Here is a 15271-nt window from a genome sequence, read left to right as displayed (position 1 = left end):
CGGGATGAGTTTTGTGAACCAATGACTATTCCGGGGACATTGTTTGCATGGGAACACAGTACTTCAGCCGGGGACTGTTCCCAGGAAATGAGGAAACATGGTCACCCTATTGTAGTCCTGTGCTGCAGCTTCCCCAGGTTGGCACCTCATTTTTAGGTACACCTGGTGCTGCTCCTAGCATGCTCTTCTACACTCCTCATTGAACCAGGGTTGGTCCCCTGGCTTGATGGTAATGGTAGAGTGAGGGAAACACCAGGCCATGAGGTTATCGTTAGTGGTGGGATATAATTCTGATGCTGCTGATGGCCCACAGTGCCTCATGGATGCCTAGCTTTGAACTGCTAGATCTGTTCTGAACTGTTTTGAGCTGCTAGAATGTTCCGGAATCCGGACACCGTGGTGGGGTCGTCCGGAAACCGGAAAATGTTCCAAAATCCTGACTCCTCCACCTCAGCCCCCTTCCTCAGCCGCCCGACCTCCCCCTGCCTCGGCCCGACCTCCCCCCGGCCTCGGCCCTGTAGTATATGTAGATACCTTTAGCAAATGACTCCACGAGACAGGGTATGATATTGAAACTGTGTAGACCTGTAGTCCTTTATTTGCAGCTCCTTGAGTGAGGACACCAAGCTGCTGTTGGAGAGCTGTTAGGTCTCCAACAGCAGCACCCTCTGGTGTACAGGTAAGGTGTGTACAGTGTAAGGGTACATTCAGTGTTGCATAACAGTGTTGCAGACATCACAGTAAACAGGCATGCATATACAACAACACTCCCCCCTAAGCATTTTTTATCTCCTTATTGTCATGACTTGGAGAGGTGATCAGTGGTGGGCTATGGGAGGTTGTGGTGAGGGTTGTGTGGTTGCCAGGTGTAACCCCTGTGCTTGAGGCTGGCCTCATACGTTTCCTCTCCCTCACATACAGACCAAGTGGGTGTCACTGTTGTGAGATCCCTCAGGGGGGTAACCATGGCAACAGTGGGTGGTGTGTATGCACTGTGATGTGGGTAATTGTGTGGTGGTGGGCAGGGGCCACAGGACTAAGTGGGCTCCTTGTCCACCAATTGGGATGAGGGTCAGGTCATCCCAGGGTTTGCCAGGGAAGCTGGAGGGTATTGGCCTCATGCTCCTGGTGTTGGCCCTGGTGGCCAGGGGTTGTAGAGCTGGTCTGGCTGGGCTGCCCACTGACCACTGTCCCTGTAGTGGGTCTGCTCCCACTGGGTGTGTGTGTGTGTGTCCTGCAAGGGGCATCACATTTGTTCCAAAGGTCCAGGCTACATGGTCAGGTAACCTGCTGGACCCGTGGGTCTCCCACAGGGGGATTCCACTGGCATCAGCATGGTCCCTGTAGGACCCAATGTCCTTTGGCAGTGTCCTACCAGCATACATGACACCTTGGCTCTGATCACAGTTGAGCCTGAATTGTACATTCTATCATTTGCATCACTTTTGGGTGTTCTCATTTCAACAGACATGGTTACATTAGGCATTTCACATTCTCTATCATTATTGTTAAGCGTATCAAACTTGTTCTTAACCTTACTGACACCTGCATTCATCTCATTAGTCACATTAGTTAAACAGCATCACAATTCATGGTTACATTGCATACATTTTCATACTTGCACCCTCATTTTCATAATTGCACCCTTTAATTGCATCTTTAGCTTTAAAGTCCTTGTACTCAAATAGTTGAAACTAACCCTTTAAATTTCTTTGATTGCCGGTCTCCTTTAAGGGAGCCTTCCAATCTGATTGGCCGCTTGGTGCCACGTGTCGCTCCTCCAACGCTACCCCTCGTGGTATGGCCGTGGCCATTTTGATTACAGGTTCTGCTCCTCGTGGTTCAGCTGCTATCTTCTGGCTCTCCCTCAGGTAGGCTGTGGTGGTCTTTTCCTCCACAGGTTCGGCCCTGGACATCGGGATTCCATTTCTTTCATCGATGTTCACCTCTTGGAGTGCTGCCCCAGCCCGGAAAGTGGAGTTTGGATCCTCGGTCCTGGAGATTTCGCCGGGATGCTGTGGAGTTGTCGCTGCGCTGTCGGGCTGGACAGTGGAACCTCCGGATGCAGCAATGGATCCATGTTTGAGGTCGATTTCCCGGGGACCAGAGGCCGTCGCCACTTCCCCTGATGTGGACCGGGTTCATCCAATTCCTGCCCAGCAGCGTGGGACAATCGCCAGCTACAATCCACAGGGGGAGTTTGTTCAACACGCCGCCCTGGGAGACCTGGACGTCCGCACTGCCAACGATTTAGATTTTACCTTTGTTGTAGGTGAGGAGCTGTGCCTGGACAGGAGACAGTTTCAGTCGAGTGGCAAGACTTATCCAAAGTTTTCCAAAGGTCGTTTGGCTCATCACATACTGGCTCGGCCCTGTGTCGATGTCCATGGAGACTGGGACCCCGTCGATGTCCACTTCCTTCATCCATGGAGAACTTTCGGGTGGAGCAGGTATCGATTCCATACTCTTCTTCCAGGGTTTGAGCAACTTGACCTTCATCTGTGTTGGAACCCGGGTGATCAGCCAACTCATCAGAGATGCGGTGAGTACAGCTTTTACTGCACATTCTTTGGAGGTGCCCTTTCTCTTTGCAGCCTTTGTATGCATAATCTTTGTAGCGGCACTGGTGGACCCTGTGGTTTCCTCCACAGCGCCAGCACGGGGCCATCCGCTTTGCCCCATGTGGCGGACTCAGCGTTGCTGGACTCGGGGCAGTCTTCCTGCCTTTCGAAGTATCCATGCGGTGCACTGCGCTCGCCGGTTTAGAGTCCTGGTCAGTATTCACTTGGAGCTGCCGGCCGAAACCATGGAGACCTGGCTCACTTGGATTGCTTTCTGCAGGGTGACCGTGATGTCAGCAGAGAGCAACTTGTGCAGGAGGCCCTTGTGGCCGATTCCAATGATGAATATGTCCCTTAGGGCTTCATTTAGGCGGTCTCCAAAATCACACGGAGCAGCTCGTCTTCTTAGGTGTGCAGCATACTTAGCAATTTCTTGACCCTCAGGTCGCCAGTAAGTGTCGAACCGGTGCCGAGCTGTGAGGTTGCTTTCTTTCGGTTTTAGTTGTTCCTGTATGAGTGTTACAAGTTCCTCATAGCTTTTGGTGGTTGTCTTCGCTGGGGCTAGCAAGTCCCTGACGAGACAATGGATGGTGGGCCCACAACTGCTAAGCAGGATGGCCCTGCGCTTGTTCGGTCGTGTAGCCGGTGTGTTCCCACCCAGGTCGTTGGCGATAAAGAAATGTTCCAATCTTTCCACAAAAGCGTTCCAATCTTCCCCCTCTGTAAATTGCTGAAAGTTGCTGAGGTTAGACATGTTGAGCGTGTAGTTCATGACCTCGTATCCTCGTCGCCAATTGTAATGTATGTAGATACCTTTAGCAAATGACTCCACGAGGGAGGATATGATACTGAAACTGTGTAGACCTGTAGTCCTTTATTTGCAGCTCCTCGAGTGAGGACACCAAGCTGTGAGCTCCTTTATATAGAGGGTTACCTGTGCAGGTAACCCTTAGGTCTCCAACAACAGCATCCTCTGGTGTACCGTTAAGGTGTGTACAGTGTAAGGGTACGTTCAGTGTTGCATAACAGCGTTACAGACATCATACAGTAAACAGGCATGCATGTACAACGGGCCCAACTTCCCCCCCGACCTCCCCCCGCCTCGGCCCGACCTCCCCCAGACCTCCCCCCGCTTCGGCACGACCTCCCCCTGATTTCCCCCCGCCTCGGCCCAACATCCCCCCGCCTCGGCCCAACATCCCCCCCGCCTCGGCCCGACCTCCCCACGCCTCAGCCCGACCTCCCCCCGCCTCAGCCCGACCTCCCCCAGACATCCCCCCGCCTCAGCCCGACCTCCCCCAGACATCCCCCCCGCCTCAGCCCGACATCCCCCCCGCCTCGGCCCGACCTCCCCACGCCTCAGCCCGACCTCCCCCCGCCTCAGCCCGACCTCCCCACGCCTCAGCCCGACATCCCCCCGCCTCGGCCCGACATCCCCCCGCCTCGGCCCGACATCCCCCCGCCTCGGCCCGACATCCCCCCGCCTCGGCCCGACATCCCCCCGCCTCGGCCCGACCTCCCCCAGACCTCCCCCCGCTTCAGCACGACCTCCCCCCGACATCCCCCCGCCTCGGCCCGACCTCCCCACGCCTCAGCCCGACCACCCCCCGTCTCGGCCCGACCTCCCCCCGACATCCCCCCCGCCTCGGCCCGACCTCCCCCCGACATCCCCCCCGCCTCGGCACGACCTCCCCCCGACATCCCCCCGCCTCGGCCCGACCTCCCCCCGCCTCAGCCCGACCTCCCCCCCGCCTCGGCATGACCTCCCCACACCTTGGCACTACCTCCCCCCGACCTCCCCCCGCCTCAGCCCGACATCCCCCCGCCTCGGCCCGACATCCCCCCGCCTCGGCCCGACATCCACCGCCTCGGCCCGACCTCCCCCCGACATCCCCCCCGCCTCGGCCCGACCTCCCCCCGCCTCAGCCCGACCTCCCCACGCCTCAGCCCGACATCCCCCCGCCTCGGCCCGACATCCCCCCGCCTCGGCCCGACATCCACCGCCTCGGCCCGACCTCCCCACGCCTCGGCCCGACATCCCCCCGCCTCGGCCCGACATCCCCCCGCCTCGGCCCGACCTCCCCCCGCCTCAGCCCGACCTCCCCCCGCCTCGGCATGACCTCCCCACACCTCGGCACTACCTCCCCCCGACCTCCCCCCGCCTCGGCCCGACCTCCCCACGCCTCGGCCCGACATCCCCCCGCCTCGGCCCGACATCCCCCCGCCTCGGCCCGACCTCCCCCCGCCTCAGCCCGACCTCCCCCCGCCTCGGCATGACCTCCCCACACCTCGGCACTACCTCCCCCCGACCTCCCCCCGCCTCAGCCCGACATCCCCCCGCCTCGGCCCGACATCCACCGCCTCGGCCCGACCTCCCCCAGACCTCCTCCCATCTTGGCACTACCTCCCCCAGACCTCCCCCCGCCTCGGCCCGACAACCCCCCACCTCGGCCCGACATCCCCCAGCCTCGGCCCGACATCCCTCAGACCTCCCCCCGCCTCGGCCCGACAGCCTCCCGCCTCGGCCCGGCATCACCCCCGCCTCGGCCCGACAACCCCCCACCTCGGCCCGACATCCCCCAGCCTCGGCCCGACCTCCCCCAGACCTCCTCCCATCTTGGCACGACCTCCCCCAGACCTCCCCCCGCCTCGGCCCGACAACCCCCCACCTCGGCCCGACATCCCCCAGCCTCGGCCCGACATCCCCCCCACCTCGGCCCGACATCCCTCAGACCTCCCCCCGCCTCGGCCCGACAGCCCCCCGCCTCGGCCCGACATCCCTCAGACCTCCCCCCGCCTCGGCCCGACAGCCCCCCGCCTCGGCCCGACATCCCCCAGACCTCCCCCCGCCTCGGCCCGACATCCCTCCTGCCTCGGCCCGACATCCCCCTCGCCTCGGCCCGACATCCCCCCCCGCCTCGGCCCGACATCCCTCCTGCCTCGGCCCGACATCCCCCTCGCCTCGGCCCGACATCCCCCCCACCTCAGCCCGACCTCTCCCCGCCTCAGCCCGACCTCGCCCCACCTCGGCATGACCTCCCCACACCTCGGCACGACCTCCCCCCGCCTCAGCCCGACATCCCCCCGCCTCGGCCCGACATCCCCCACCTCGGCCCAACATCCCCCAGACCACCCCCCGCCTCGCCCCAACCTCCCCCAGACCTCCTTCCGTCTTGGCATGACCTCCCCCAGACCACCCCCCGCCTCGCCCCAACCTCCCCCAGACCTCCTCCCGTCTTGGCATGACCTCCCCCAGACCTCCCCCCACCTCGGCCCGACATCCCTCCCGCCTCGGCCCGACATCCCTCCCGCCTCGGCCCGACATCCCCCCCGCCTCGGCCCGACATCCCCCAGACCTCCCCCCACCTCGGCCCGACATCCCTCCCGTCTCGGCCCGACATCCCCCCCGCCTCGGCCCGACATCCCCCAGACCTCCCCCCGCCTCGGCCCGACATCCCCCAGACCTCCCCCCGCCTCGGCCCGACATCACCCCCGCCTCGGCCCGAAATCCCCCCACCTCGGCCCGACATCCCCCAGACCTCCCCCCGCCTCGGCCCGACATCCCCCAGCCTCGGCCCGACATCCCCCAGCCTCGGCCCGACATCCCCCAGCCTCGGCCCGACATCCCCCCCGCCTCGGCCCGACATCCCCCAGCCTCGGCCCGACATCCCCCCGCCTCGGCCCGACATCCCCCAGCCTCGGCCCGACATCCCCCAGCCTCGGCCCGACATCCCCCAGCCTCGGCCCGACATCCCCCCCGTCTCAGCCCGACCTCCCCCCGACCTCGGCCTGACTTCCCCCCGACCTTCCCCCGCCTCTGACCGACCTCCTCCCCCAACCTCCGGCAGCCCAACCTCCCCTCCCGACTTCCTGCAGCCCGACCTCTGGTGATCCGACCGACCCCCCCCCTGCCCAACCAACCCCCAAGATGCACGGAGACATAGAAACTGGGAGAAGGTAATAGAGTCTTTACATGAGGCAGGCGGAAAGTAGTATATTCCAAGTAGTTCTCGGAGTCAGTGGGATTGTAATAGACGGCAGTGGACTGCCTATTCCCAGAGACCATGGCAATAAAGGGGTTAATTCCTCCCCCCTTGAATATCAAAATCACCTTCCTGAATATACAGAGCAATTGCTATACACAAATCAAAAAAATTTCATGACTAATTAACAATCTAAATAAGCACACAAGACTGGCACGTGCCAATTGCCAGCATTATAATGCTGATAAGCCCAAGCTGTTTTGCCACAGCCTCCAGTCCTTGTAATAACCCTCTTGAAAACTCACTCACTCATCATACAGATAAGCGTTCAAGCTTATACACAGCCATTAGCATATTCTATTTCCTGTTAGATGAAACTTAACTGACCTTGCACCCAAAATGCGATAACTCTTCCCATTTATCTCGTACCTAAGCCAACACTCAATGATAATTACAGCAGTACCAGGCAGAGAGATATTCATAAATTAATATATAGCTTGTTCATAGTTCACAAAATTTTATCTCGTCACAAACAACTGAATTGGCATCCTTTCTTATACTTCTCAAACCATTCCATGCCTCCTCCACTTTCTTGACCATCTATTAAGTTTACATCCTTGAAAGATTGGTGAGCTATATGTCAAACCTCCCTTGTGGACATGAGTTTGGTGAACCTGCACAGTTCCCCACTTACGAAGGGTCATTGACCCGAAACTTTAACTCTGCTTCCTCCCCACAGATGCTGCCTGACCTGCTGAGGTTTCCAGCATCTTCTGTTTTTATTTCCCACTTACACTGCTTTCTCATTTCCAATGAATCAAGACAAATCATTACAGATGTCGAACTTTGAGTCTTCAGATTATTAGAGTAGTAAGCTGTGCTGTAAATATTATGTAAGCTATTGAAACCTTTGGAATCATAATAACCATCGTAGTATTTTGCTCAATTTACTAGCTTACTTCAATGATGTACTTGAAAACCTTAAAGTTACAAAAATATAAAAATGAAGAAGTTTTCAGTAAGTCCCAGTAAATCAGTTTGTTGAAGCTGCCTGCTAATCATTTCATGTAGGGCCTGCGGCAAAGTTACATGTATCTGTAGCTGCATCTGGAGGAAGGTTTCTAGTATAGCGGAGCCTTTTTTATCATTGATCCATTTATTAACCAGGCGCTAACATTAGAGAAAGGTTGGAATTTTCTATGTCCCTTCTTGAATATCCTTAACATATTGAAGGGGAGAAATTGGCCTGGTTTGCATCTCCCGTTAGCATTTCCGGGGGGCGATAGCGAGGCATTAAGGGGTTACCGACCAGGCATCGGTGATCTCCCTGGCAGGTTTGCGTGGCGCGAAAACTTGCCGCCGCGATCTATTGTACCCCTGAGATCGTGATGTCATCCGGTGCGCAGAGCCCCCTAATTGCCCCGGATGTAAAATTTGCTTCCGTCCCTTGCAGCATCGCCAGGTGTCAACAACGGCAGCTGCAGGAGGCGTTGTCACTTGGCTGGTCATTTGGGGAGTGCTAATTAAAGACAATGGTGGTCAGGTAGGCCAAAATTTAATTAGGTCCCCAGTGAGCTGTATTTTGATTTTTTTCAAGCCCGCAATTGCTCAGCCCTGCACTCTTTTAGACTGCTTGGGGCTGCTATGGACATAGCGCAGGTGCCGTGGCCCAACATAGACAGCAGTAAAACTCAGTCACCCCAGCATTGGCCCTTCCCTTTAAGCGAGGGAATTGGCAGCGTTGCACAGAACATTGTGCAGCGCTCTGCTGATACCGCCCTCTATCTCTAAGGGAGATGGTAGCGCTTGATTTAGCACTTACTTCCCTCTTGGAGCGCTAAAGCAGAAGTTCCCGGCAGATTCAAATCTTTAGCGCTCAGCGATACTTTTGCACTCCCGCAAAAGTTATCGCAGCAAACGGGGCACTACGCAATTTCTAGCCCTAAATGTTTTCTTTGGACTTCTTTCAAGAACAAAATAATGCTATTTTCACAAGAGTAAATGAAATATTCTAACAAAATAACCTACATATTGGTATTTAGAGAAATTAGCAATATTTTCAAGGAACAAATGTGAAGTGTCAACTCAATAGTGTGTTATTGGTGTGCTAGCATAGGCATGGTCAGAAGATATTCACATTAACATTCATATCCAATTGTGTTCAATATACTGAGGCTTGGTTGTGCTGCCATTTTAAGTCCATGCCAGCTAAGAATACTTTTGGCATTAATAAATCTAATATGATGCAAAATAGAGTAGAGTATACATAAATAACTTTTTTTCAAAAAAGTTTCAGTTGTTCTCCCCCCCCCACTTAATTTTCTTGCTCCTTTTGTGAAGGCGTTGACTCACCTGAGCACAGAGTTCCATGGATTTGGCAGCATCTATTACCTCAGCCAGTCTTTATGTATGAGCCTATGTATTGAGTCTCTCCAGTGTAGGTCACCGAATAGCGATCAGGAGAAGGAACATTATCAGCTGATTTTCTGCTTCACAAATTCATGGATACTGACACCAATATTCGTACTGCCATCACAAATCCGGCTGCGATGAGTTTAACAAACGAACAGCACTAGCCATTCATTACACTTATACTTGCCCACAGACTTTCTATGGGCTTCTGCACTGGAACTTGCAGTGATTAGAAATCCATTTCAGCACCGCAACTGTGTATCTTCTTAACCAAAGAGTCTAAACCAGGAAATGTGAGTTAGAATAGTTAATTCAATGCCAAATCATGTACAGAAAGTGAAACAGAGGGAAAGAAAGATGGGATTAAAAAAGAGATGAGACAGAAAGAAAGTTTTAAAAATTATTTAATTTAAAAAAAAATTTAAATCGCCAACAATTAAATCTGAAGGAATGAGACTTCGCACTTGTAAAAGTTATTTTTTAGTGCCAGAACGGTTGCTTGGCAGTAATTAAAACTTCACATGCCATTAACAAATCATTTATATTTGGACAAGCTTCACTTTTCTGGTGTGTTTAGTGTGTAACTGGTGAGTAAATACCCCAACTTCACTCCTTTCCATGTGTTTCAATGCCAAGTCTCTGCGCGAGATACTGTTATAGCGAAGGTTCCGACGGGCAGGTCAACTTAGACAGCAACTTCCCAATTTCCACATTTAACTGTGCATGTGCGGTCACCGGAAGTTGCTATCTGATTTACTCTTTAATAACGGTGAGTGCTAATAACATCACCATTTTTTTTACTGCAAAATCCGGGCCATAAATATTGACTAAGGATCAAACTTATGACATCTTGGTTTGTATAGCTCAGTGCCACACTATGTGATACGTTCACCGACTGAAGCAGACTTCATTTTCATTTCTAAGACCCAAACTTGAAACTAGGTTGCATTATCTTCTTGAAACTACCGTAATGTACAAAACGGAATTCAACAGAATAGTGAACAAAATAATGGCCCAGAATTTGCAGTCAACGGTGAAGCAAAGGCATTTCGGCATTGGCCCCGAAGAAAGCTGCTCACAGAGATCACGAGAAGTTTGCCTTTTTCGATGCATAAGTGAATTCAGTGCAATATAATGGGGAATCCCTAACACTATCTGCTGTGACGTCAACAAGCTGGCTAAGCAGCCAATCACATTGCAGAATTCCCGCAGACAGGGAAATATATATTAATGACTTGGACTTGGGTGTACAGGGCACAATTTCAAAATTTGCAGATGACATAAAACTTGGAAGTATAGTGAACAGTGAAGAGGAAAGTGATAGACTTCAAGAGGACATAGACAGGCTGGTGGAATGGGCAGATACGTGACAGATGAAATTTAATGCAGAAAAGTGAGAAGTGATACATTTTGGTAGAATGAGAAGAGGAAATCTAAACTAAAGAGTACCATCCTAAAGGGTGTGCATTTACAGACAGACATATGGGTATGTGTGCATAAATCGTTGAAGGTGGCAGGACAGGTTGAGAAAACAGTTAAAAAAGTTTGCGGGATCCTGGGCTTCATAAATAGAGGTATAGAGTACAAGCGCGTGGATATTATGAGGCACCTGTATAAAACACTGGTTCGGCCTCAACTGGAGTATTGTGTCCAAGTCTGTGCACCGCACTTGAGGAAAGATGTGAAGGCTTTAGAGAGGATGCAGAAAAGATTTACGAGAATGATTCCAGGGATGAGGAATTTCAGTTACGTGGATAGACTGGAGAAGCTGGGATTGTTCTCCTTAGAGCAAAGAAGATTGCGAGCAGATTTGATAGAGGTGTTCAAAATCATGGGGAGTCTGGACAGAGTAGATAGAGAGAAACAGTTCCCATTGGCAGAAGGGTCAAGAACCAGAGGACAAAGATGTAAGGTGATTGGTAAAAAAACCAAAGGCGACATAAGGAAATCTTTTTTACACAGTGAGTGGTTAGGATCTGGAATGCACTGCCTGAAAGGGTGGTGGAAGCAGACTCAATCCTAGCTTTCAAAAGGGAGCTGGATAAGTACCTGAAAGGAAAAAACCTGTCGGGCTATGGGAAAAGGGTGGGAGAGTGGGTCTAGCTGAGGTGCTCTTGCAGAGAGCCGGCACGGGTTCGACGGGCCGAATTGCCTTCTTCCATGCTGTAACCATTCTATGATTCTATGATTCTAAGCAGTAAATGAGAACCTGCTTTTATCCTGACATTTTAAAAACTGTTACAGACAGCAAAACAAAGATTGGCGTTATCACATGGGGTTAATGTAGAACCTGAAATATCATGAGCAAACTTCTAAAAAATACAAGAAAAATGTATTTAAGTTTCTTAAAAATTGTAATTTTTATCATAATGGAAAAATTTGACGCTCCACATAATTAAAATTAGTTTTTCATCTCCACAACATTTGTTTAGCAGTCAATACACTGTTAAAACCCCAGCTGCACCTAATCCAACAAGGTTTAAGATTTAAAGGGGTAATTAACAGCAATATTACCGTGAAAAGCCCACGTTTTCACCAGTTTCACTGATTGTCGGCTATGGGGGGGGTGGGCACAGTGCAGCCATTGTTGGAACAGTGAATGATTGACCGCAACACCAGGATTTGTACGTTTAGATGCACATGCGCTACATCCTGAAGTTGCGGTCAATTTCAAAGGAGTAGTAATGGCAAACACCGCAAATTCTGGTCCAGTATTTTTCTAAACAAAAGATAAAAAAGCTTACCACTTATTTCAGCACCATAATTATACAAGCCACCGGTGAAATGAGGAAGACAAAACACAAGGGATCCCAATCCAAGCATAAAAGCTGAGAAAGCCAGCCACCGTGGCTTGTGTCCCTTTTGTCCATAGTAAGAGACAAAGAGGGATAAGGCACAGAAGGACATATCATAGCCTGTAGAAATCACTCCTGCGATTACACTGCTCAAATTGTATCGCTTCTCAATCGTAGATATGTTGATGTTCACCAAACCATTCACCAAAGCACCTGCAACATAAAGAATGTTTGTTATTTTAAAGATATAAAAGCAGGGACTATATCCCAACAATAATAGTACCGAGCATGACAAGAGCAGCATCATCAAAAGAACATTATCACCTCAACTTCTCCTCCATGTCACGCACATTGTAAATAGATTGTTATTTCTTCATCTTTTCTGGGTCAAAATCCTGGAATTCCTAATATAACATCTTCATGACAGCACCATCATCACAATGACTACAGTAGTTCAAGAATAAGTAATCAGCACTGCATTGTTAACATCATCCATATCCCCAAAACAAATAAAAAACAAAAGAAAGATATAATGGGCTGGAATTTGTGGTCAACACGAAAAAAAAAGATGCACCTACCTGCTGGCTCCAGGGTTTTAGAGACTTTGGCTCCTGGGCCTGCAGGTGTATGCCTGCGTAAAGGGCCACGGATCCCAGGGATACAGGTGGTTCGGATGCATCCCTGAGATCAGGTGAGCCAGGTCCTCCAATCAGAAAGGAGAATTCCTCATACACTGTGGGGATTCCATTTACGAACAGAATCCCCATAAGCATAAACCCAATCCCCAAATACTTAACTAATTCACACAACTGGAATAAAAACAAAGGCTTCAATTTTCAAATTTAACTAAAAAAATCCCTTTAATGAAGCATTTACAATACAAATTAAAATTTTTGTAAAATCATTTTAAACATGTTAATCCGGGCAAAAATTTACATAAACTAGTTTTAAATGTTTGTGGATGATTTTTTATTTTTACATTTTTAATTTAACATTTATATTAACCTTTACTAGTCGTGAGGGTTTTGTGGGCATTTGCCGGGCAGTAGTTGGGCAAATAGCACAACTCTGCGCCAGCGAAAGTGAATTTTGGGTCGGTTCGGCAGATCCACAAGTTCCGGGTTTACGAATGCAAAGTGCATTTGGGAATCTGGAACTTGTGGGGCCTTTTACAAGGCTTACAACGCGTACGCAGTGCATACGCCATCATTGGTCCTGCAAAATCCGGGCCATTACATTGCTTGTGGACCATAGCAATAAGAATGCAAGTTAACAACGGTTCAATCACTATTTTTGCTGCTACCTCTACAATCAAAATGAGATTTCCTATCGCATCAATTTCATTCTGAAAATTACTGAGAGTTGAAATTTGATCCTGTTGATGACCACTAGGAAATATGTGCAACACTGAAGGGGAACATATTTACTGAACTGCCTAAATCCAAGTTTTATAAAAAAAACGGTGGCATAGAAATTGGATACGTCTCAAAAATATGTGCGGGCATCATGCAGCACAATGTGCCTGCGCCCATTCAAAGTGGTGCAGGCAACACGCAAAATCCGTACTGCCTGCTCATTATAATTATTGCAGTGCTGATCTCAGCACACTGCTGATTGGCTTAACACTCAACACGGCGGCTAATATTGGCTGCAGTCTACTAACCAATAAAGGTTGGCTTAGGTTTTGTTGCAGAAGGACCTCATTATCATTAGGAGCAGAGACACGGCCCAACAGCCTCCCAAGGGAAAGGGCAAGAAGGTTTACGGACGCGGCTGACGCAGCAATGGTGGTCTTGGTTCTGGGGGTACAAGTATAGAAACATAGAAAATAGGTGCAGGAGTAGGCCATTCGGCCCTTCGAGCCTGCACCACCATTCAATATGATCATGGCTGATCATGCAACTTCAGTACCCCATTCCTGCTTTCTCTCCATACCCCTTGGTCCCTTTAGCCATAAGGGCCACATCTAACTCCCTTTTGAATATATCTAACGAACTGGCCTCAACAACTTTCTGTGGTAGAGAATTCCATAGGTTCACAATTCTCTGAGTGAAGAAGTTTCTCCTCATCTCGGTCCTAAATGGCTTACCCCTTATCCTTAGACTGTGACCCCTGGTTCTGGACTTCCCCAACATTGGGAACATTCTTCCTGCGTCTAACCTGTCCAATCCCGTCAGAATTTTATATGTTTCTATGAGATCCTCTCACATTCTTCTAAATTCCATTGAATATAAGCCCAGTCGATCCAGTCTTTCTTCATATGTCAGTCCTGTCATCCAGGGTGCCAATCTGGTGAACGTTCGCTGCACTCCCTCAATAGCAAGAATGTCCTTCCCCAGATTAGGAGACCAAAACTGTACACAATATTCAAGGTGTGGCCTCACCAAGGCCCTGTACAACTGTAGTAAGACCTCCCTGCTCCTATACTCAAATCCTCTCGCTATGAAGGCCAACATGCTATTTGCCTTCTTCACCGCCTGCTGTACCTGTATGCCAACTTTCAATTACTGATGTACCATGACACCCAGGTCTCGTTGCACCTCCCCTTTTCCTAATTTGTCACCATTCAGATAATAATCTACCTTCCTGTTTTTACCACCAAAGTGGATAACCTCACATTTATCTACATTATACTGCATCTGCCATGCATTTGCCCACTCACCTAACCTGTTCAAGTCACCCTGCAGCCTCTTAGTATCCCCCTCACAGCTCACACTGCCACCCAGCTTAGTGTCATCTGCAAACTTGGAGATATTACATTCAATTCTTTTGTCTAAATCATTAATATATATGGTAAATAGCTGGGGTCCCAGCTGTGGAGTTCCTCTACCCACAGGGGACAAGAGGCCTTTAAGGCTGAACACCAAGAGGCTATGGAAGGAGATCACTCAAGCCATCATTGTAACGAGTGTTGTTCCTAGTACCTGGATCCAATGCCGCAAAAAGTTTAATGACCTCACACAAGTGTTCAAGGTGAGTAAATGCATCATCAAATGTCATATCCCACTATTTGCACTACAAGCCTCACACCGTGCTCAATGCACCACGCCCCCATCACTCACCTACCAACAATCCCTCACAGTCATAGCTTCACTTCACCCTCACACACTTACCACTGCTGCAAAACTCACACCCACATCTCATACCTTGCACACTGTCAGCTATTCAAACATTGCAGGCACATGGTCCAAACGTATGACACACTTTCCTTTCTCTTGCAGCCAAAGGTGGCACACAACTGCCAGGAGCACCAGAGTGGAGGGGAAGCCGGACTTCAGAACCTGATGGAGCTGGAGGAAGCAATCCTCAACATAGTTGGAGGGTCAGTCACAGAGTTCGTGGCAAGTGGAGCAAGTGAAAACATTGCTGATGGTGACTGTATGCTCATACCTGATCCTTCTTCGCACATCCCACATTCTCTTCTCACTTACAAGTTGCTGATGCATGGATATCTTGTTTTCCCCCCGACCCCTCTCCTCACCACAACCCGACTCTTGTGTCTTTCTCCTTTCAAATACAC

General features: G+C 50.8%; 1 protein-coding gene across 5 annotated transcripts in view; it reads right to left on the bottom strand.

The window, feature by feature from the left end:
- Positions 1 to 15271, bottom strand: part of LOC139266719 (solute carrier organic anion transporter family member 4C1-like) — a 202972-nt gene that overhangs the window by 137465 nt on the left and 50236 nt on the right. For all 5 annotated transcript variants that reach the window (XM_070884320.1, XM_070884329.1, XM_070884315.1 and 2 more), the window contains exon 3: positions 11701 to 11964. In XM_070884320.1, coding sequence (XP_070740421.1) covers positions 11701 to 11964 — 264 coding nt within the window. The remainder of the gene's footprint in view (positions 1 to 11700; positions 11965 to 15271) is intronic.

The sequence above is a fragment of the Pristiophorus japonicus genome, chromosome 1, assembly GCF_044704955.1.
Source record: "Pristiophorus japonicus isolate sPriJap1 chromosome 1, sPriJap1.hap1, whole genome shotgun sequence".
Classification (NCBI taxonomy): Eukaryota; Metazoa; Chordata; class Chondrichthyes; family Pristiophoridae; genus Pristiophorus; species Pristiophorus japonicus.
Note: the sequence above shows the minus strand (reverse complement) of the source record. Positions and strands in the feature narration are given on the sequence as shown.